At 45.5% G+C, this 25,192-nt stretch overlaps 1 protein-coding gene across 1 annotated transcript in view; it reads left to right on the top strand.

The window, feature by feature from the left end:
- LIMK2 (LIM domain kinase 2) overlaps positions 1–25,192 on the top strand; it is a 456,718-nt gene that overhangs the window by 98,442 nt on the left and 333,084 nt on the right. The window contains exon 2 of the mRNA XM_069619797.1: positions 2,000–2,099. Coding sequence (XP_069475898.1) covers positions 2,000–2,099 — 100 coding nt within the window. The remainder of the gene's footprint in view (positions 1–1,999; positions 2,100–25,192) is intronic.

Genomic DNA, 25,192 nt, shown 5'->3' on the forward strand with positions numbered 1-25,192 from the left:
TTCAATTAAAGCAGCCCACCACATTGCAGCACGTCTTATTAAAGGTGCACAGCAATTTGACAGAATCACCCATGTCCTATGAGAACCACATTGGCTTTCGCCCCAGGCCAGGATATTGTTTGACTACATGTATCCTCTACAAAGCAATCAAGAGTAGCACACCAACGTATCTGGCGGCTAAACTCCACATATCTGGTGGGACACGCTTCAGTCCAGGTTGTTATTTTGTAGTGGGATGGGTGGGGACCTTTTTATGTATTGGTTTTTGCTTCAAAGTTTTAGCATAACTTAGTTGATGAGATCGACAAGTTGTTTGCTTGATGGTGTTATGGGAGAGTTGGTTACTAATGCATCCTTTGACTGTCTTGGAAAAGAAGGCTTGCTCGAATTTCTCTGGCCGCCCTCCCTGGGCTCACTTCCTGCTCCTTCCTGTGAGGCTGATAACATTGGTGTCATCTTCGACTCCGCCCTGTCCTTCTCTCCTCACATCGCTGATGTCTCTAATAAGTCAAACTATCAGCTGATATTCTTCCTTTTCACACTTTCCCCCAGAAGCTCACTTTCTCCAGAGCACTGGTCCTCTCTAGGCTGGACTACTGCAACAGCCTCTTTCTAAATGTGCCTGCCCCTCTACTCTTGGACCTCTACAACTTATCGAGAACAGGACTTCAAGACCTGTCCTTGGCCTCAAGCCCAGGGATTGTATCTCTTCAGCTCTGAAATCTTTTTACTGGCTCCCTGTGGTTGCAAGGATCAAGTTCAAGACCCTTTGCATCGCCCCAAAAGGCTTTCTGGGGCCTGGGGCGGATCTACCTCCAACTTTCTCTGCCCTTTCAATGCCTAAACATCTTCCTTCTCGAGCTCTCCACTCATCCACCTCCAACTCTCTGAGGGTCAGCCGCTTCTCCAAGCAGATAGTGGGGGGTAGTTCTCTCTCCTCGGCTGAGGCCTCCCTCCGGAACAGCCTCCCTTCCTCTCTCAAACTTGAGCAGAACTACCTCTGGTTCCGGAAGCAACTCAAGACCTTCCTTTTCGCTTCTGCTTTCTCTTCCTCTCCTCTGCTGATGTCCTTTACTGCTCATCACACTGGTCTCCTGGCTACCCTTTGAAATCTGGCCCAGGCTCCTGCATGTCCAGTTGCCCTTGCACTGTCTCCGGGCTCCCCCAGCGCTTGCGCTTAGGGTTTGTACCTGCAACCCTTCAGTCCCTTCTCTCTGCGCTTATGAGCCACTTGCTGAACGCACTTATTAGGTACCTGCACTTCTTCCTTTCCCCCTGCACTTATCCCCTGCCTCCTTCCATGCACTTCTGCGATCTGAATGACACAAGGCCTCGTACGATCGTTGTTCTGTCCTCTTTGTTTCCCCTACTTGTCATGTCGCGCCTAGAAACACTTGTGTACAGGCGCGTTATAAATGCCAGTGTGCGTGTTGTACTTCTGGCTGTTTATGAGTGCTTCTAGTAGAGTATTGCAACCAGTGTTCTGGGGGCCGGAAAGTATTTTAATTATTGGGATGTCTGCTTATAGGTTTGGTGTAGCTTTTCAGGGTGACAATGGTAGGTGTTGAGGGAAAACGCTGTGAACAAACCAGTCAAGAGGTATATGTGTGCATTGGGGGATTTGTAAGATTAAGTTCAAAATGTTGCGTTGGTTGTGAGATGGGTCAGTTGTGTGTTGGGTGAGGTTATTTTTGTGCAGTAGGTTGATGAGTGCTTCCTCCATGTTCTTGGTAACAGAGCTCCTAATAGGTTGGTCACTGCAGAAGATGTTGGTGTGTGTGAGAGACATAACGGTGACCACGTTTGTGAAGTAGTCAACTGATGTACTAAGATTACAATGTCAGTAAATGAGGTTGTTGGTGAGCTATATTCCCTACTGCCTTTCCTCATACTTTGCTTCATTCAGTTTCTTGGCTCACCCTAGTTGTCACATGCTTGTTCCATTCATGTAGTATGCCTTTCCCCTCCATTAATCTGTTAACCTTCTGTTTTTTTGCAGATGCAGAGATCTGGCATTGCCGTGGATGTGAAGATGTTGCCGGCCGAGTTCCTACTATCAGAGTTGTTACCGACGCCTGGAACGGGCCATGCTTCTTGCAGTAGGTGTCTGTCCCTCTAACCCCATTCTCCTAATGAACTCCCAATCTGTTGAACTGATAAGTCACTGTCTGAATGCAGTTGCAGATGTTGTACTTTGAGATCTATTTTGCTGATGGCAAAAAGTAGACTTTTGTTCTAGCAGCTGTACCCATATGTGAAGAGCTTCACCTGTTCAACGCCTTCACACGGGAGTAAGAAAAATGTCTTGGTGGTCCTGTACAATTTGAGCTGGTCTACTTCTAGTCTGGTTTTGTGTTCATCAAGAGAGGGTCATTCCTTGCTAACATCTCGGTCACCCGCAATGGCAGATTCTCTGGTCTTACACTAGCCCCAATCTATAACGGCAGATAAGGTGCCATGGCTGTAATTCAAGACCTAGGGGGTCTATTTCTGTTGGCTTATTTGCTTAAGCTGCGTCTCTTTGGTGGTCCAAGTGAGATGAGTGAGTGGGTACGTTCATTAAGCTCTCTTGCAAATTCATCCTAATTCAGGCAGTTTTGTCATTAGTCATGTTAATGTTGGATTCTGACGATGTTTTACTTGTAAATCCGATTAATGTGAAGCTTGATCAATTGAGACCGGACTGGATAACAACCTCAATTTGGATAACATACAAGCTGTTTGCACATAATACGTTACTTGAAAAAACGTTGATTGCGTTTCCAATATATCTCTTGAAATTCCTGATGCTTACGCTCGTAGGCATTTCGTGCAAGTACGTCTTAATGTATTCCCTACCAATGAAATTCCTGGTGCACAGACGAAAATCCTAAGAGATGGATGTACTTGTCGTTTATGCGCGTGTCCTGGGGTAATGAAATCATTATTCCACATTGTAGTTGAATGTGTCATATTGGGGGGTGTAAGAATGCGACATTTTAATCATATACTTGTTCTTTTTAGAATAATGCACCCACACCTTTTATGGAATCACATTTTACAGGGTACCCAGTTGTCCTGGAAAATTGTTGTTCTGTGAATTCTGTGATTTTAATTTCTTTTTTTTTCTTTCTCAAATCAGGACTTCTCAATGAAAACTATACATTGACCTTCTTATCTCTTTTTAAATTGTACATATTTTCAAACCTTTTTGATGGGTTTTAATAACTGTTTTATTAATTAAGTGATGTGATATGTGACGAGTATTATATATTACTTTTTAGCTGTATTTTAAGATGTTTGCACTTGTGTAAGGTTCATCTGTGAACCAATTCTAATAAATAAATACATGTTGGATTCCTGCTAACCACCTTGCTTGTCATGTGGCGTTATTAGCATCCATAGGCACCTTTGAATGGCGCTATCTTCATCAAGAATGGGCATCATTGGAGTTTGTGGGAGCCTGTTGCTATTCCCCATGGCTAGATTGGGAAAGTGATGCGTAGTTTTGGTTGTCCCAAAGTAAGTGCATTGGTGGTAGTGAGGGGGCTTTAGGAGGTGGGAATGTTTTTAGATGGCAGAAGTGCACCTTCAATGTACAAGAGATAAATAATTGTCTAATTTGACAAGTGAATGTTGTTGTTTCTCATGTATCTGGGGATGGGGTCAATTGGGTGGGGGGCAAGGTGGGACATGTAAGGAAGGCATGGTATCAAAAGTAAGACTGACACAAGTGACCACAGTTCAAGGGTGTTTATTGAACTTTGAAAGGGTTTGAAAATGCCTATCTAATCCTAAATCTACAGATGGGAGCAAGCTACAACCATCAAATAATAATTACGCAGTCCTAGTGGTGTCTTGTAAAATAAAAAGGGTTTATACTAATAAACCTATTGCCAATCCTTACCTCTAAATGCAAATAGTGTGGGAAGCAATGCTATGAAAAAGAAAAGTTTTCACAAAATGATGTCCGGATGTTTAGGTCATTGGCCTCCCTTCCTCAAGTTTTCAGCATGGGATAAGGCTGGACACTCGAGCTTAGCACAGTCTCTGGCTTCTCTAGCACGAGGGCGCAGTTCAAACATTAGCATCAGGGCCTTCCGTGCCCAAGTCCCTTTGCCTTTCAAAGTCTCTTGATTTAGAGGACGTGATGCCACAAACAAGTTATTTTCCTCTTTCAGATTTTCACAAGTACTCAATTTCTTAGGTGATTCACTATTCACCATGGATCCCCATCATCCGGGCTCAGATCCTCAAACTCAGTGGGCCAGATTCACAGAGCGTTTTTCAATGGGATTGCACCATTGTAAAACGCTTCTGTGAATCGGGCCCAATGTTCGTAAATTATTTATGCATCCAACTTCTCGTAGGATATTCTTTCTCGGGTGACTCACGGTTCACCCGGGATACCCCCCAGAAGGGCTCAGATCCCGCAACCCCCTCATTCGGGATCAGATCAACTTTATATACTTTTTCCTCGATATCAAAGACTTTCGAATGTACATATGGTTTAGCTTGACCCGTTGCAGGACCACTTCAATTTCACAATTCTTTATCACTTTTCACATTTGCCACCTTTCAGCTGGATAACTTACAGAGACTTTCGACTGAGCACCCACGTGTTACCGGACCACTCTGTCTACGGTATCGTATCTTGGCTTCAAAGTTCAAACACTCATCTGCTGTTTTAATTAGGTGTGCGTCGCTTGCCACATACGCTTCATACACTTTTTCAGTTTTTCACTATACAATGTTGCCGCTTGCAACCTTGGCGCCAACACAGACCGGGCTGGTATCAGTCTCGCCAACATACCAGCTGTGCTGACTCCACTGGCGCTGCTTTGTTGCAGGAGCCAAGGGCAGTACCACGGCGGCAAACATTTCTCCTTGCCTTGATTATCGATGCTTGAGCCCCCCGGGTACCTCCGACACATAATGCGTTCTTCAGCCTTGATACCTGGTCTTTAGTTTCCTATTCTCGAAAGGTCATGAAAATAACGGTATTTTGGTGAAAAGGGCAAAGGCACTTCCCTCCTTGCAATCCTCTTCGGTCTTGCTCTCTTCCGCCTTGTATTAAACTGCCATTGTGGAACTGCGGCTTCCTTGTGTGCTTTGCCTTGCTCAGAGTGTGCCTTCGTGCTCCTCCTTTTATCCGTGTTGGGAAGTGTGATGTAAGTCAGGTGTGTGTAATGATCAGTAATTGCCTGACCATTGTATTGGGACATGATTCACATAATTTGCCCACGCGTGGGAAGGGAAAACATTGGGCGTCGGCTAGGACTACTAGACACAATCGAAGAACGGTACTGTGTAGAGCTTATCTCAAAACTGCATTGTCTGCCACTGTGCTGCAGGAAGATGCCACACAGTGGTATGCTGCCAAAAAGCCTGCTGTGTGGCGGTCATCTTGATCTGCTCCAAGAGGAGATCTTGGTGCTTGTTCAGAAAGGAGTAATCTAAACAGTCCCGGATCTAATACCTTTGTCCCAGAATCCAACAGGCCGTAATTTCTCTGGGGAGGTGGGTGCAGGGGTGGTGGCCTGGCCAGTGCTCATGTGTATGCTCCACTGTGAGGAACTGGGCAGACTTCACTACCTTCAGAAGTACGTCTTCAAGGAACACTTGGGTCTCAGCCCTCCTTACTGTCTGCAAAATCTAGAATCCGGATGTTATTGTGGTGGGAACATCTCTCTGCACCCTCTGCCTTATTCTCTGGTTTGCAGTTTCTGTATTTTTGGATAGTTGCGTGGAGACTATGCCCTCCAATGTACAAACACGATTGTTGGTTCCAGTGACCCTTTCCCTCACTTTCTGCTGTTCCTTTTGAAGCGAAATCTCAACTCTGACCTCTCCAAACTTCAGTGCCAGGGTCATTCTCGAGCCCATAATATGAGCCAAAATAGGAGACCTCTGTTGGTCAAAAAAGGCGGACAGCTGCGCCACATCACTATCAGTTTCACAGGACTGTGTAGAGCTCCATTCCTCATCTGTTTGTGACTCTCTGCATTTGCAAAGCAGACACTGAAGCTCCAGATGTTGGGAGGAATTTCACCTGATGTGATTGACACAGAATTCCGTTGTCAACAGTCCCAGAAAAGATGTATGATCACAATCACGAACGATATCCTAGAAGAGGTTTTCCACCCATTAGCTTTTAACCTCACCATTGGATCCTTGTAGGTCTTCATCACTGCCCACTCAAGTAATCCAAGCCTCCGGTTGAGCAAACAGTCCCAGCCCATGGGCAGTCACTGTTCTGTTGTTTGCATACCACAACTACCCAGAATAGTCCATAGGGTGGTGAATGCAAAATTCCACACGGTTATGTGCTTCCACTAGATGAGGAGGAAAACTTTTTTTTTTTTTTTTATTTATTTATTTTTTTTATCCAAACCCTTGAAGAAAATGCTACGAACATTTCTCATTATGGAACAAAAAAGAAAGCTAAAGTTGAATACAGCTACAGCAAGACCCCTAAAAGCACGTATTGGGGAGATTGCGCACAACTACTGCTGATCCAATTCCCATTCGAGCATGCCCAAAAGCAGACTCTTTGAGGATTGCTACTGCTAGGAATCATTATGGGACTCCTGCTTTTATGAATAACTGATGGCTGTTCACCTTTCTAACATGTATACGGTAGCAGAGTTTGGTATATCATTTAGTCTTTTATTTTGTTATCCATATCACACAATGAATAGAACAATGATACCATCATAAATATATTGTAAGGACATATAACATATGTAATTTCATCCAACAAGTACACTCTAGGATTAATGTCTCTTAACAATATTCTCAATTAAATACAAAACATTTATTCTGGAGGCTACTTGTTGGATGAAACGACATGTTCTGTGCCAGTACAATTTTTTTTATATGATGGTATCATTGCTCATTAATTGTGTGATAATCTGGATATCAAAACAAAAGACAACATTCTATATTAAACTCTGTTACCGTATAAATGTAGAGAGTTGAGCATCCATGGGCTCTAGGAAAGTTCTGCGAGCCAATATTGGATACTCCTGCATTTGTCAGAAGCCCCAGCAGACAAAGCAGCTGTATACAGGCTTGAGGAAGAAAGGTTACGACCACGGCATTTATACACTGTATGTATTGTCAATTCCACTGCGCTGTTACCTAGCTACGAAAGGGATACATGGGATGAATTGGAACACATTCTTAAACAGTTTGCTAATAGAGCCAGGTTTTCAGGAGCACACAGTCCTTGAGGAGGGAAATATTATTTCTGGCCCATTCATAAAATTGAGTCATTCTGTGGTGGAAACGGCAGCTAGAGGGGCAGAAACCACTCTAGCGAAAGGGTATTCTTGTCTCAGTGTTTGGGCCAGTGACAAGCACTAGGGTTTTCAACATGACCTATAAAGGAACAAATCTCTTTGGACCCAATGAAACTCTATAGCGGGCCAAAAAGGAAAATGAAATCACACTGTCATTGGGGCCATAGAGTAGTAGAGATGACCAAACACCTCGCAACTCCATCCCCAATGGCAGCAATAGCCACAGGAGATATTAGGACAACAAAAATATTGTTCATACATCAAAAGGTAGAGGTTGAGGAAAGGGTGGCTTCACAAGGGGTACATCTCCTATTAGCAGTGACTGGTGTCCTCCATTATCATTCTAGTAAGGCAGGGATCACCACCAGCCCCTGCAGGTGGAAGGGCAATACGAAAGACAGCTGGATACTGGAAATTGTAAGAGAGAAAGAAATATTGCATACAATTCCTGTAGAAACCCAAGCACATACCACCAAATAGGACAAAATAATCTGCTGATGCTACTAGCAGAGGTAAACGCAAAAGGAGTGATATAAACAGTTCAACAAAAGAAAAGGAACCATATACTATGCCCCCCGCACCTCCCAGAAAACAGACTGGACACTGACAGATTCTAGATCTTGGTAAACAAACAGATACATCATGAGAGAAATGTTTTGGATGACCGCTTTCCCGGGGGTAATCCTGCTACTGATGGAAGAAGACTGACCATGCTGAACATGAAGGTGCGTTTCACAGTAGTGGCAGCGCATCTGCTCCGACAAGCACGGCATGCCTATTTATACCTTGATAACTGCCTGGTAACATGGAACGTAGCCACGCAGTGAAACTAGCACACAATGGCAACACTTCAAATTCCATCACCATGTGAGGTTCACAATCATGTTGAGAAATCTAGTCTACTGCCCAGTTCAAATGAGAGATTTATGCGGGCAGCCTTGGATATTCAAAGGGCAGTTGCTATCCTTCAGCGGAAAGGAAGTAAGCCCTTGTAACAGTTCCACTTAACCAGACGTCACAATCCAACTGTGGGGAATGTAATGAATCTTCTATGAATGTCATTTATACTTTTGGTCCCAAATGCACAACTGCACATGTGACCCAAGCAACAATGGCTGAGCTTACAGTGGTCAAAAGGAGCGGGGGACTAAGAGCTACAATTGCAGAAATGGTGGTGTTGGGATTGATGGTTTCACATCTCTCATTGGGGGCTGTGGAAAAATCTCCTTAAGGGTGCTGTGAGAAACCAGAAGGTGTCTCACCCGCTAGTCCTCTGTGAGGAGGAGAGCTGGTTCAACTATCTTTATTCTTTTGAACACTGATTTTTCCTTTGCATAAATTTCTCCTTTTTACACTTCCTGTACAAATCATGTGGCAGGCATCGTATTTTTTTTTTTAGGATAGGCCATTTTGATTTGATGGACTCCACTAGGACTGTTTTGTATATCGTTTGATGGTCGAGACTACTCCCATCTTAGTTATAGGGCAAAATGGGAGTTTTTGCCAACCCCAACATTTTCAATAAAGGTTTTACTAATTATTGTGTCAGTGTCATACTTATGATACCGTGCCTTCCCTACAGTGCTCAGGGTTCCAACCTAAAGGTAGACCAAACTCTTTATTCATAGCTATGGCAGAAAAGTCTTGCTTTGCTCAAGGGAGGTAGGAATGCTGGCTGATGGGTACAATTAGTCCCAAATGGACACCCCAAAAGAATACACTACTCAATGTGACGAGACCTGGATGTCGTCACTTCTCCCCTAGGGTGCGCCTTTTCCCATGATGCCAGTGAGGTGAGGCCTTTACCTGATAGTCCCCCTGGGGGTGGTACTCGGTGGGTGGATCGCATGGAGAGGGAAGCCCCCTATGGGATTAGTGACAATCCGGGAAGAACATGGTATCCCCATAACCAAGACACGAGTGACATGGAAGAGGGAAACTCCACCAAAAACACATCCTCCCTGGAGGAACCGAGAGCTGCAGCGGCAGCAATCAGGAGCCGAGCGAAGCAAACCCAGACGGAACGCTTATCCATCAGCAGAGACGCTCCGGAGAGCTTCATCGTGGTTGGGCAGTGTCGGGGAAGCAGGACACCGAAGTGTCAGTTTATCAGGAGAGCATGGTCTGCCTGGGATGTTATGCTGGAAAGCAGAAAGCTGCAGCCGAACTGCCTCAGAACTCGAACGCAGCAGGTGGTCTCCGAACAGGGGCGAGATGCCCAGAAGCAGCTGAAGGGCCGATGAGCAACCAGAGAAGGGTTGGGAAACCAGATGCTTGATGGAGGCCCAAGAGAATATACTGCAGTGGGACATATGTCTGGGACCTGCATCCAGTAAAGATTGTCTACTAAAGCCATCTTTTTCGCATTCCCAGGGAGTGTAGAATACCAGGGCTGCCAATATCAAGAGAACAAGAAGCAAAAATGGCCTGGGACCCAAGAGCAAGAAACCAAAGGGGTCTGGGACCGAAGGGCAAGAAACCGACAGTGTTTGGGACCCAAATGGCAAGAAACCAAAGGGGCTTGGGCCCAAATGAGAGAAACCAATAGTTTGGGGGTCTGAGACTCCTACAATAAGAATACCTGGCAGGATGGTGAACCTGGTACAAAACCAAAGTGGTTTGGGACCCGAAAGCAAGCAACCCAAGGGATCTGGAACCCAAAAGAGTGAGAAGCCAATATCACAGGGGCCTGAGATCCAACAGCAAGAATACCTGACAGGATAGTGAACCAGGTACAAACTGTTAAGGATCAGGAAAAGACCCGGGGAAGGGAGATTGTACCCCTTGATATTTGTGGGCATTGTAAAAAGGAATCCGAAGGAGGGGGTCCTTCTCTGGACATTGTGAAAATACAAGACTCTTTGTTCTATGTGCCCTATTGAACCTTCAATCCAAGAAACCCTTTTTGTGACTTTTGATTTGTATCCCTTAAGAAGAACATTTCATTTTGAATTGGCCAAAAGTGACCTTTCGGCAATCATCCCGAAGGAAGAAACCTTTCTTCTTAATCAAGGAGACGTACCCCTTTTCTTTAGTTCAATATAGTGTATGGGAGTATAAATAGTAAATAGGTTTTTGTCCACAGGACGGTGGACTCTTTGCTTAGACTGACCTCCTGACGCATTCCTTAGTATTATTTGAGGCAGGGAAACTCCTCTTAGAACTAGGATGAGGCAGGGTTTTCTTTTATTTTACCAGCAATACATTTCTTTAGCCAGAAACATACTTCCTTTGTGCTGATCTCCTCATTCCACGCCCTTACAACACTTATATACACTTTATTATGAGGTTACACACAGGCTAACCATCACTTCAAATAATCACTTTGGGATAGCACACAGAAGCATTGCATGTATACAAATGGTGGAGAGCGAAAGGCAGACCCCTCGCACTCCCCACTCCTAGGCTCAAGGTATGATTACTATCTGCGGTAGACTCTATGCTTATGTGGCTAAGGTGTGGGGAGAAAAAGGGGGGAAACCTAGACAAGAGTAAGAATTATTTGATAGTCCTAATTGGTGCCCATAGTAGCTACCCATTAATAGTCTCTGTAATCCCCTCAACCTCTTAAACAATTTAAAAATGATTCATGCACATGTAGACCATATAATTGATATAGTGCATATAGATAGTAAAGGAGGGGGGCACACCCGATAGTGCCCAGAAGGAAAATCAGTGCATCAATATCAATTTAGGCTTACATTACAGGCCAGTATAGTCTCATTAAAATAAATCAGTAGCAAACCTTAAGTGAGTGCTAAAATTTGAGTCTTTTGTAGAAAACACCAGGAGGCCAAGGGAGACCCAGGTAAAATATCAAGTGAGCACTTTTTTAATGGAGTTGTAGAAAGTTCCCCAGAGGAATAAGTGGGACAAATCCAATCGGCAGAGCCGTGGTTATGGGGGAAAGGCTGAAAAGGTGCAACCAACTCCAGAGGAAACCCATTGAAGAGTTCCAAAGCCAGGTTGGAGACCAGGCCAGCCAAAGAGGGAAGGAGGCAGAGTAGGATTTGGCCAATGTAGTCCAATGGCAATCAGCAGTGAGGGCCCAGCCTTGCAACATCACCCCATTCTAGCAAATCTGATGAATAATCTTGGACCCCAGGGCCATGTAATCCCTGTGCCAGAATGGCTGAACGACTTGCTGAGTACAAAGCTTCTTCCACAGAGTAAGACTAAGGATCCGCACCCCACGATGGTTGCCAGTCATTTGGTCGAAATCAATTGGTCGACTGGACAACTGGTCGAATCAATTTGGTCGAAAACCAAATGGTCGAATTTTTTTTTTTTTTTTTTTTTACCCCTTTTTTTTTTTTTTTGGGGGGGGTCCCCCCCCCAACCCCCTTTTTTTTCTTTCTTTTTTTTTTTTTAACACGAAAACCCACAAAACACATATATAAATAAAAAAAAAAAAATTCGACCATTTGGTTTTCGACCAAATGACGTCGACCAAATTGCAGTCGACCAGTTTGTAGTCGACCAAATGACTGGACACCCCCACGATCAGTCAGAAGCAGAGCAATGATGAGGGAGGCGCCTGGACACAGAGGTACCTAACCATGCTGATCTTGATGGCTTGACGGGCAAAATGGGGCAACCATCCAGCAGAAACTTGTCTCACAATGGGGACAATGCTGGAGGTGTCCCAGATGGCCCAATAAGGAAGAGGCAGAGGCACTTCCTAAGTAGTCATGAGGCCCAGGAGTGCAACATTTGGACACCTGAGAATAACCCAGAAAGTGTCTCAGCACAGGGCATCCTGTCCATCTCGCAAGGAGGTACAGCAGCCCAGGAACGATGTCCAGAAGCCAAAAGATGAAACCGGAGCAAGAGAAAAAGACTCGGGACTCAGCCAGTATCGCCAAACCTGATCCTAAAATGTAGCAGCTCAGCTTATGGCAAATCCTTGAGCAATTCGGGTGAGAATCTGCCTACTTCAGAAATGAAGAGTGTATCTCTATATGTGCACTTTCACTCATTGGTTGGCCAATCCAGCCCTCCATTTTGGCTAGCCATAAAAGAATCAAACACTCTGGTCCATCCGCAGTTTGTGTATTGGGGTTTCTTGTGGCGGGAGTCTAGTCCAAACTGCTGTAAGAGGGTGCAGGGCTTGGCTCAGAGAGCCCATGTGTATTTCAGAGCCATTGTAGGGGTTCCTCATGGTTCACACAAACAAAGGGTTGGTCAGAACCCAGGTGACTGGGAGTAGGACATACATAAATGCATTCGTACTCCAGTGGCCGACATACTGGTACATTGGGTTGGTAATGCGGTAAAACTGGTTGCACCTCTGGTGAAGCTACAACTAGCACCTGCCTACTGCACAACAATAAAGGATGGGTTGATCTAATCACCCTGGCGCCAAAAAAGGTTGCTTTATGAAGAAACCGTATTGGGCGCTTTGAAACAGTATTTTCTTATTGTAGAAGTAACTAATAAGAAAACAATAAATAAATGAGAACCACTCTACTCAAAAAGATTTGCAGTGGCAGGTGGTCCGTAGTAGAAGTCCATAGCCTACGCCAGACCCAGACAGGAGTGTGAATGCTAGCCATGCTACACTTAAGTTAGAATTGTGAACATTAGCCTGCACCAGACTGACGGGATTGTGAACATTAGCCTGCACCAGACTGACGGGATTGTGAACATTAGCCAGAGTTGCTTCTAGATAGAAATGCAAATGTTGGCATGTCCCACACTTGGGTGGAGCTGTGAACATTAGCCTGAATCGCATCTGGATAGAAATGTAAATGTTAACATGCCCCACACGTGTATCACTGTGTACCCTACCCCATGCTGTTGCTATATATCTGAATTTCCCCACCGCCCCCCGTCGCTGTAAGCCCAGTCCCCTGTCTCTTTGTCCATGTGTCACTCTGTTCCCTTCCATGCCATCCTTTTCATGTGCCTGGTCTCGGCGCTCTAAAGATAACCATGATATCACATCACTACGTTTACTCTCTACTATACACCATCATTCAACTAGAACACAGCTATACCCCTGATTAATTTGGCCTAGCTGTTCACATACGAATACGACCCCATGAACACCTCATGACCCTAATAAAATGCAGCTAACCGAGCACATTCCGGCCTAGTTGCTCACATATGCGTCCTTCAGGCCTAACGCAGCCAGAGCCCAGTCTTGGTGTCTACCCATCAGACTGCACACATCCAACTGATATATTCAGCACCACACCTAACGCTAGGATGCAGCTACCATCTGGCAACTACATCAGCTGCACACATATCTGGTGCACCCACGCACCCTTCGACACCATCTCTCTCTCTCTCTACTGACCAGAACTTCAGTTCCCGGGGGCGTTCAACCTACCAGCGCTTTGAGGTCATACCAATGATATATAGAGTGCTATATAAATGCCAAGTAATATAATAACATAACATATAACACAAAATTAGGAGCTGGGATCCTGCCATAAAACAGTCCCAAATATTTTTAAATAGACAGACTGATAAGTTTTAGATATTTCTCCTGTGTGAATGATAGTGATCTAAAGACTCTGGGTAAGTCTCTGGTAACCGGGACTAATGTCCGGCAGAGCGACTCTCAGCCCCCCCCCCCTCCCTTGTTTTTTGCATATTTAAGTAACTTTGGGTCTCACCCTAAGTTAGTAGGGGAATCCAGACGTGGACCCCTTGTTCACTATTCTTAGAGAGGAACAGCTCCACCTCACTGAAGAGGTCCAACCAGACCGAAACACGTGTCTGGGGTTGCTGTTGGTACTCTTGTTCAGAGGAGAATTGCTCAGCTTTTTGGTGCTGGACTGCCCTAGGCCAGGACAAAGACTGATCTGTTTTAAATATTTCTCCTCTGTGAAAGATAGTGAGCTAAAGACTCAGGGTAAGTCTCTCGTAACCGGGACTAATTCTGGCAGAGGGACTCCCAGCAACCCCCCTTACCCACACCGCCTTGTTGTTTTGCAGGAGTCCCATTAAATGGGACGGAAGACTCTCCAACCCCCGAAATGGAATTCTGCCCCAATAGGTAGAATGCACAAAACCCGACTAACGGATGGATCTCTCTCTCTCACCCGTTGGTGAGCAAATGGAGAGTCCATGGGAGTACTGGGCAAAGGATCAAGCCAGCAACAAACCTTGCATTTTGTTGCCCTGGGGATCTTGTTCGTGTGCCATGGGACTGCTGTTTTCTATATCATTGGGCAGGGGGAGGAGGTGGGGTTGTCGGTGGACCATTTTTTTTTTCTAGCAATACATAAAGACAAGGTGGCGTTTCGAATACATCCAAGATTATCTCCAAATTTAAAATCGAAGTGCCATAGTAATCCCACACTTGAATTACCAGCATTGTTTAGAGACTGCCACAATCAAATGAAAACGCCTGTACTGTGCTGCGTACAAAGGGCAGCCGTGATCTAAGTTATCCTTGAGATAAGGCCATTCTTTGTCACTTTCAGCATTGCTCACAAGTATAACCTCGTCAGCAAGCAAGCATTGCTAAAATTGATTGATCGCTGCATACAAGAATGCTACAAAGTAGCGAACAAACATTTGCTAAAGGCGGACAAATCATGTTCCAAGAGCCAGCAGGAGCAACTCTTGCGTGTCTTGCAAATGTGCCGAATGGTTCCATCTGCAAAACTGCTTCATGGTGTGCACTGCAGACATTCTCCAAGCATAGAAACAAGTGGGACAAGAGATTTTAAGAAGTGGATATTCCCACGTGCCTACCTCACACCCTCTTCCAGGAGGAAGAAACACTGCTCACTAATCTATGCACAACATATGACTCTCAACCCGAGTCTAGTGTGCAGAAGGAAAAGTTTCTTGCCTGCGGTAGTATTTCTGCAGACTGATTTAGTGTGAAATGTTTACACCACTGAAGTGTTTTATATGCCCTAAAGTAGGCGGTTGACTCTAGTAGCCTTGTGGGTAGCAGAACCACGGCATGCACAGCTCGTAATACACAGGAATGCCTCTGTCGATTCTTTAGTCAAAACAAATTGCAATACACCGGACCAACCACTAGGTTGCGGCCTATGCACAGCATAACATTCTAAAACCGATTAGTTAGCAGAAATGCTAAAGGAAACAATATCATTGGAAAAAGCATGTGTGATCGCTTTGAAAGAAGCTCCTTGTTGATAGCGCAGTGTAGCAAATGGCGTGAGATGGATGGAAACTGTAGGGCGGGTGGCAAATTTATAGTAAATCTAGCATAAACTGACTGACAATGCACAGGTCTCCAGTGTGTCCTCCAGCAAGCCTTGTGCCCTTGGACGTCAGACTCGGTGGCGTAACACAAAATGTGGGGGCCCCCCTGCGAGCCATGCCGAGCCCCCCCCCCCCCCAAACTCTGCAACAAATCACGGGTCGTGCCACACTCTGGGCTGGCCTAGATGATCACGCTTGCACAATACGCATGAATGTGCTGCTGAAGGGGTATGCCGCACACTGTACTAGGAGAAAGATATAAATATGTGTTTTAATGCAATATTCGGCACACTTTCTGAGAGAAATTGGCTAAAAAGCCAGAGTGTTTGCAATTGTTATGTAGGCTAACGCCAATCCAATACATGCAAGTCCCTAACAGTGCACAGGAACATTAATGCGTTGCTATTAAAAATGCCATGCCACATTTAAAACATGTCCCACTGGCTGCACAATGTAGACCAGTGTAGACACGTTATAACATTACAGTAAAACATGCCAGTCGAAGCAATAACACTCATCAAGAAGAGAGCACACATTGAAGCCCGGGTCTCTGCTGCCTCTAACAACATGGCCAAACTCTTTAAAATGTGCACGGAACTGGTCAATCCTGTTGCGGTCTCCTCCCTCCTGTTCCCTCCCAGGCCCTCTCTATGGCTCTGGCCTCTCACTTCTCTGCTAAAACTCAGGACATCTTGTCCACTATCTCCTCTTCCTTTCCCTCTTCCTCTCTCGGCCCCCCTTTGGCCATCTCTACCTCTCCTCCTCCTTTCTCCTCTTTCTCTCTGACCATACCTGCCAAGGTTTCTAGACAAGTCTGATTCATGAAAGTGTCGTCCAAACAGGTGCTCCCCTGCTACTCCAGAATAATCAAGGACCATATTGACACCCTCGCTGCACCTTGGCCAATTTCTGTAATCACTTTCACCACTAGAACGTTTCCCTCTCCCCTCAAGCGCTCCCTTGTGCACCCACTCCTCATGAAGCCATCTGCCGATCCTATCTGTCCGGCAAACTATTGCCTAATCTCCATCACCCCATTCCTGGGCAAACTCTTGGAAAAGAGCTGGCCATCTCCCAGCTTACTCTCCACATTGAATCTGTTGGTTGTCTCCATGACCATCAGTCTGGCTTCAGAGCTGCCAGTGGCACCGAAACTTCTCTCCTGAACACCCGCAAAGATCTGCTCTCTAACCTTGATTCCAGCATTCCTTCTGTCCTAATCCTCCTTGATCTTTCCTCTACTTTCGACACAGTCAACCACACCATCCTGATCAATCGACTACATGAGAACCTGGGCATCACGGATTAGGCCCTGGAGTGGCTGACCTCCTTCCTCTTGGACTGCCCCTCCCAGGTCCAACTTGGTCCCTTTCTCTCGGCCACCTTTCTCTCTACCTGTGGCATTCCCCAGGGTTCTGCTCTCACCCTGGTATTTCAACCTCTATTTGGCCCCTTTGGCCCACCTGATCTCTACCTTCTCCTCTAACTTTCAGTATTATGGGGATGGCACTCGGCTTTCCTTCAGGCTCCTCTCATCTTTTGCTCATTCCTGACTGTCTATCTGTGATTCAGGATTGGTTCGCCTCCAACAATATCTACCTTGGTGCCATTAAGATGGAGATCCTTCTCATTGGGACCCCTGCCCCTGCGTTCCCTCCCTCTCTCACTCACTCTGGCCACCCACCTTGGGCCCTCTTCCTTCGCCTTCCTGCGAGGCAAAAAAACCTTTTGTGTCATCTTCGACTCCACTCTTTCTCTCCACGCATCTCGACCATTGCCACGAAGTCCCACTACCTACCAGCTGCTCCTCCTCAAATGGACTCTTCCCTTTTTCACTTTCCCCCAGAAGCTCACTGTCTCCAGAGCCCTGTTTCTCTCTAGGATGGACTACTGCAACAGCCTCTTTCTCAAGCTGCCTTCCTCTGCTCTACGCCCTCTGCAACTAATCCAGAACAGGACAGCGAGACTTATCCTTGGCCACAAGCCCAGGGATCATATATACTGGGTGCACCAAAATGCCTCTCTAGCCACTAATGCCACATATCATGCCTGGACATGGACAACCATTATGATTTATCGCACAATCCCACTGCCCACACATCCCCTCTCCCTCCCATGCTCTACCCCAACCTCCAAAATCAGCTCTTTGGCCCAGAATTACCTTCACGTCCCTCTTCCTTGTCCCAGAGCTTACGTTTGAGGCTCCTTGCTTCATAGGTAAGTACTGGGATGAGGAAGAGTGGGACTAGGAGTAATGAAGATTACAGGTAACTAAGTCGGGCATTACCTTCATGTACCTCTACCTCATCCTATTACTTGTGTATGAGGAATTTAGTGATCCCAAGATACAATCTTAAAACAGCAGGAGGAGACAGCTTCCCAGTCTAAGCTGCCAAGCGGTGGAACGCTACCCCTATTTCCCTCAGACTGGAACTTTCCTTTCTCACCTTCAAAGCCGGCATAAAAAATTGGCTGAGCAACAAACTGCCACTGTAAGAAGTAATCACCAAGTCTATCATACTCTGACAATCGCTGATAGCCTACTACTGTACTCCCCTGCCTACAGTTTTTGACCCACATGTAACCAGGGTCCTTTTCTGGCCTATTGATTCCCACTGTTTCTAATCTGTATGCCTTCCTGCATCCCAGTATTTGATCCATATGTAACCAGGTTCCCTCTGTTCTATTTATTCCTGTTGTCTTAAATCTGTATGCCCACCCATGTCTGTTTCACTGTCTTTCAAGCGCCCAGTTACCCTAGGGAAAGGCGCGCGATACAAATAATAAACAAATACAAAAAAAATCTATCGTTGACACATGGGATCCAAAATGTAGCCAAGGCCCAACCAGAAGGAGTGCCTCCTTTTTTAAATTAATTTGGAAGCATGGGAAGGAAAGTCGATTCTTATGGCGCTTTCCCTTTGCCACCCACCTAACGGACGTGAACTACCTCCCAACTGCAGCCTCGTCAGTAATGAGACCCCATCAATCGCCTCCCTGTCTCAACCTCCCCTTTTGGTATGGGGGGGTGAGGCATTCTCTTTAAGATGGCCTGCTAACAAGGGCAGGAGTTTTGAAGGCACATTCTTGAGTGTAAACCTGCTGTGTTCTTTTCATCTAGGCAAAAGTATCATCTGAACAGCAGCGTGGGCTATCTCCATCCTGCTCTTGTGATGGATTTGCGCAAAATCAAAAGGTGATGGCTGGAAGGTTTAGAATTAATCTTATCGACGGGCACAGCTCTGGGCAACCCCCTCCAGACCATTGTTTTTCATCCTGCCAAGGCACTACAGTAGGGGAAAGACCACATGCAAATTTGGCTTGGTGCCTCCCCATAAGGGACGGCCCAACACGAACAGCTAGGTCGCATCCCTTCTACACGAGACCGCAAGCATGCCCAGACATGTTTTGGCCACTCTGAGTGTCAGTGAGAGTAGCTTGGATCTCAAGGCACGGCAGGCTCAGGACCCACACCTGAGCATACCCGTCCCACTCGGTGTGACATAAGCATCATGATGGATTTGGCCAGCAACCCTGCCACACCACTTCTGGGCCAGCCATAATGGTAAAGTAGTGAAGTCCATATTGCTTGGAGGCCAACATGTGCAGGCACACCCTGCTGGCACTGGAGATAATGTCCATGGACATACTGCCTGCTCGAATAGCTAAATAAACTGGACTAGATGCACTTAGGCTGCCCTTGAGCTAACACCTTCAGGCGTTCTGCCTGCCCATTGCTAATGGCGACTGGAGCAAAGTTCTAGAGGCAAGCTGCCTATCCTAAACTACAGTCCTACAGGCAGGCTGCCTGTACTGCAGCCTTCCTCCTGCAGGCCCACTGCCTGCCTATAGTTGATGGCTACTGGAGCAAAAGTCTACAGGCATGCGGGCTGCACTTGATCTAGAGCCCCACTACCATGGTCCTTACCATTTAATCCACTACAGGCTCTCTTCTGTATGGAAGGTAACTGTCCCAGGAGCCAACCGCTACAGGCATGTCAGCCACCCTTCTGACGGACTACCAGCGTGGTAGTGATCAAGGCTTGACAGTAGTTTGTATTGCTTCCCACACAATTCTCAGAGCTTGCTCAAATGTATGTCTTCTCCATGCGCCTTCGCTTTCCCACCACACTCCTTTTATTACGTCTCCTCTGCAATCACATTGACATGTTCTTACATCAGTCCTATATTTGTGAATGATCTTATTTGGTGTATTTGTGTTGCATGGGCCTGCCCGGGCAGGACAGCAGACGACTTTACACTGCAAAATGAAGGTGGGTAGGGTGCATCCAGAGCTATGCAGGTTACTGGTGCAGTCTCTGGTGCTTAGAGAGAACAAGAGGTTACTATGGACGCAGGTGAATGCATACATGGTATAGGGGAAATGTAAGCCAAGGGGAGTTGAAGCTGTAGTCCTTTCTGATAGTTGGTTGGGGATGGCATATTGGCTCTCGATCTTAAGAGTTTGAATTCCTTCCTGAACATTATTAAGAAGTGAGGTAGTCTCTGCTGTGATGCCAAAGAGTGCCAGAGCTGAGAAGGCTTGTTCCTCACATAGCTCACCTTCCTACCCACACCACTCGTCAAAGAAAAACCCGTTCCTACTTCCCGTACACACCTGGCCCATTTCCACCATCTTCATATGCAATTTCCTTTCTGGGGGCGGGCTCCTTAACTAAATCCGTTTCCCTCGCACCCACCCTCTCAGCCACAAACGTCTAAAGTAAACCTAAGTGGAACATATACTGAAAGTGGATCAGATATTGGTCTTGCTGTATGATGCCTTCAGAGGTGGAGTGGAGGGAGGTGTTGGTGGCCTCTGTGCAGTCATGTTATCATAGTGGCTGGATCTTGGCTGTGGGGCTCGGGCCACACAGCCGGGCTAAACTCTTCCAATCCCAGATTAGCACCTGCTGGTTTAGGTGAGTGCTTATAGTGGATAGATGTATATTTCTTTGCTCTATGTGATCTATCACTGAAAGTAGATGACCAGTAGCCCTAGGATCTCACTTGTCAACTGCAGGACTGCCGGCGCTCTTAACGCATCCAGGGCAACTGACTTGCACAGAGTCTAGACTGGCATCGAGATCTGGGCATTCCACGGTCTTAATTTGGGCACTGCTTTATCTAGGTGTGGGTATGTAGGTACGCAGGTAAGGTGTTGCCATCACAAGTTGTAGCATAAACTTGATCCTGCTGCCTCGCCACACTGACCTGCAGTGCCTGGCGTGTCTAGTTCAGAACACAACCTAGATACCTGGTGATGCTCCTCTTCCCTGGCTATGCTGGCCTGCAGCAAATCTGTAATTTCAGTAATGGGCATAACAGAGCACTGCCATGCGTACACTTGTACTCATAGCCGGTGTATGGCACAGTGGCCAGAGTGCTGCTGGTGGAAAGGCTTATAGGGTTCCCAGGAGTGAGTACTTGCATCTTGGAGCCTGCTTGTTGCCATATCCATAGCCCTGCGCCGCGCCACAGACCAGCACCAATACATACCAACTGGCGCTACAAGGAGGCTTGGACTCTTTGCCCTACTTACTCCATGGAGCCTCTCCATGCAACTCTCCATTTACCTGGCTTACTGGAGGTGTCTGCGGATATTAGCCTTACCTGTGAGTCTCTGCAGCACATTGGTCAACACAACCCTTTTTGGCATACGTGGTTGCCGCTGTGGATGTCCCCAGTGCTGCCTCTACTTTTTCTCCCCGCTTTGCTCCTGGTATACGTGATCTCTTGTTGGGCACACTCCAACTTTTATAATGTGAGGCACAAATTAATGTGATTGGAAGCCAGGCTTTCATTATAGACCTATTCTGTGTGTACAATAGAGGTTCAACTCTCCATAACCTGCATGAGGGCACACAGGGTGCTGCCCAGTCTTTGGCTTTCTGAGCTATTCCTTCACATATACTATTCTTCCATGTATCGCTGTGAAGGGGAGGGTGTTTCTTGTTTTTCTTCTTTCCCAGCTTTTGTTTCTTTGACCCATGCCTGGACCATACCTTTCTGAGGACCCATCCCCTTGGTCGCAACGTGTTTCACAGCATCTGGTTTTGCTGGGTTTTTCGCACCAGTTGTTTTTAGGGTGGGGGCACCGGTTAAAGTACTGTGCAACACAAGAACACAGCAAGCAACTCAGAAAAGCAAAACTCAAGGTGTTCTTTAGTTCAACTCGTGGTCCAGGAGATTGATGCCTGCCATCAGCCAGGTGGTCTTTCAGGGCTCCTCTTAGTACCTGACAGCGGGGTTTCCACTGTCCTTGAGCTCTGTTTGACAAGTCCCATTTTGCGTCTGCAAGCTGGACGTTTGCCCCTCCATCTTTTACTATTCCTTCCATTTATAGGTGGTGCCCCTTATAGGTGGCATTACCCTCCTCTGCCCTGTGCTGCTACACCCGAGTGGGTCCCCGGCCGTTCTGGTTCCCTCCAAAAGTACCTTTATACACACCCTGTCTCAGCATTTTTGAAGCATTGACTGTAAAGTTCTGTATTCCTTTTGGTGACAGGTGCACCCTGTCCGAGTGACATATATTGGGGTTGTTTTGGGATAACCTGACCCTGTTGCCTAATAAAATGCTACCCCCAGTGTTCTTGCACAATGTCTTATTTAATTTTCTCTGTGAGGTTTCCACTTCCTTTCTGCATTCTGCCCAGTGCCATATCCTCATTGGCACCACTTCTGGCAAGAAGATTTCCATTTCTCTACAGTGGCTGGCTATGCTATTCAGTGAGTCGCATGTCCTTTTGCATCTGCCTTCTACCCAATTTTGCTAGGTCATTCCCGCCCTAGTCTGTTACCAGGTATTCGGGCTGGTCCCGAAACCCATCCAGATAGGATGCCCACCCATCGCATGCTCTGGGTCCCCCACCAAGGTACGTCCTCTATCCACCACCCTGGCTGGGTCACGAAAGAATGACCCACGATCCATGCTGATTTGTATGGGCCGCCACCTATAGGGGAGAATATGTTACACCAGTCTTTCTAATGTATTTCTTGAAACAATTATATCTCCAATCACCTATCTTTTACCCCCTTTGGCCTTAAGCCCCCCCACCCTGGCTGCCATTGCCACCCCTATCCGGAATGAATGGGTGCCATATTCCGCCGGGTCCATCCTACCTGCCTTATCACTTTATTTAATCCTGCTGAAACGTGCCGAGTCCTCTGCTGCCTGTGTATTAACAGCTGACCCTCCCAACTCTGGGTGAATTTTCAGGAAGCCCTTTTTGACACAGATAGGGTAGCGACCAATGTTCCCTCTAATTATTTTTCCCTAAGTGCGGAAATGCTTAGCTTCCGTATGCAACTTATTTTACATGTGCTCAACTAAATTACGAGGTAAGCTACTTTGTGAGCATGCATAGTTATCTCCAAAGAGTTTGGAACAGAATGTCTTTTCCAAACACTGCAAGTCTTTACGAGTCAGTGTAAAAGGTGCATCTTGAAATCCTTTTTCCAATTATATAGGCTTTAAAAAAAACAAATATTTTATGTGGTTATAAGGAGAGCTCATCAACCAGTCCAAGACTTCAAGATATGCCATAGTTCCTTACCAAAATTACTCATGTCCAGAGAAAGAAACGCGTATGCACAAAAAAGCTTTGTATGGTCGGGATAAACAATAGGTTTAGTTGTAGCTATTCATTTGTTGACACTGCTTAGAGACCATGCAGAACGTGTGTACAGCCGTTTGAAAAAAATACTCCTGTTTATTAGAAAAAAATCAAATATCACTTATCACTGATGCAGCTGTCCAAACATTCAAATAGGATAACATTTTTGCAAATGAAGTAATGGCAACTAAAAGGAATGTGTCAGAAAACATGCGAATAGAAATTCATGTGCCACTTTAATGAAGTAATTCAAGGGTCAGGAGAATCTGCCTCAAAATGTGTGTAAGGACGATAATTGCATTTGAATGATGATCAGAATTCCTGGGCCTCTCCTTGCGGTCCACATTAAATGGTTCTGTGAGTTGTGACATTTGCTCAAAACCAGCCTTACAGCTAAGAGGCATATACACAATCCATTGTTACTCCCTAAAACAAGAAAATGTGCCCAACAAAAAAACAGGAAACCATGAACATATAGGAACCTACTTACCCCCTGCTTCTACCCACAAAGTTCCACTGATATTTTTTGAATCAGTGACCCGCAGAGCAATGGCATTGGTAGAAACTCAAATTATGCTACTGCCTAATCTCGAGGAATTTAAGGGGAAAGAACATATTTTAATAAACAAGAAATATCCCTCCTGAAAAGCTAATTACTTTCTTTCTCCCTGAAAAATCATTTGATTCGGAGTAGGAAGTAACATCGGTGTCCAGTCAAAGGATCGAAAACAAAAGGATTGAATCCAATAGTTTCAAGTCAAAAGGACCGAAAAAAAAAAAGTGTAATGCCTTCCTTTTTAAAATGTGTGTGTGTATGTGTGTGTGTGTGTATATATATATATATATATATATATATATATATATATATATATATATATATATATATTTTTTGGTTTCCGTATAGGAAAAGTGGTTTAAACGCCAGAAAAAGGGGTTTGGGGGGTTTGACCCTCCCCCCAATAAATAAATAAATTCAACCTTTTCTTTTTCGTTCCTTTTGACTTGAAACTATTGTATTCAATCCTTTTGTTTTAGATCCTTTCACCTACAACCAGTAACATCATATCAGAGCCCTCCTTGTAACCCTGACATTAGTGATATGACAGGATACATAATACAGCTTAGTTTTTCCCCACCCTATCTCACCACAGTCTAGACACAATTCCACTAAAGTCTTACTGAGGTTTTGTCTGGAGCACCGTTGAAGAAAATCATAGATTTGCCTTTTAAGTCAATAGTAGCAATGTTCATAGGTACAACAGATTGGGTGCTTTCTTCTTTAACTTGGGGCCCCTCTTATGAAATCCGCAAGTTGGACAAGATACATGGGCATGGTAGAGGCAATAAACGCAAACATATCATATTTAAAAGCCCTCAGCAGCTGAGTAGAGAAAGAAACCGAAGGCACAGTTTCTTAGACTGTTCCTAGAGTATCCTATCCTTCAGACAACAAACACATTTCCTTCACTGTACTGCCCTGCCAAAACTTCTGATTTGGTTTTTGAACATTGCTGATTTGTTTTCCATCCCAAAGGAGTGTTCTCCTGTGCCCTTGTGAACAAATACTATGAAGTGTATACAAGATTGTTTCTCAACTTAACCCACCTCTAAATTGTTAGGTAGGATTGTAAAAATGCTCAGTGAAACTGTTTGTATAGCAGCAAGTTAGCATATCATTTGTTAAGGTCTATGGACTTTGAAAACTTGGAATGGTGGCAGATTGTGTGAAAGGCATTCTAGTAATCTGAATATCTATTACCCTAAACCTATATATGAATAATGGCAGGTATACTCCATACCCAGTATCCCTTGCAGGCCAGGTAAATTATATTGCAAGCTCTCCACTTATAAAGTAGACATGACATTTGCCTACACAAAATCCTTAGAGGGCAAATTCATATTTTAGTTTTAGAATGCATTAACTTACAAGGGGGGGGCAGCTTCAAAGTGCTTGTGCGACATATGTACAAAGAATAGGGATCATTTGATGAGGTTACACATACCAGTAGCCTGGTTACTTGCACTCAGAATCTGATATTTGAGCTGACAGTTGTTCTACATAGTCTGGGTGACGCTTTTGCTAAGGCACCATGAGTAACA

The sequence above is a fragment of the Ambystoma mexicanum genome, chromosome 10 (genome assembly GCF_040938575.1).
Source record: "Ambystoma mexicanum isolate Mex_15411 chromosome 10, UKY_AmexF1_1, whole genome shotgun sequence".
NCBI classification, from domain to species: domain Eukaryota; kingdom Metazoa; phylum Chordata; class Amphibia; order Caudata; family Ambystomatidae; genus Ambystoma; species Ambystoma mexicanum.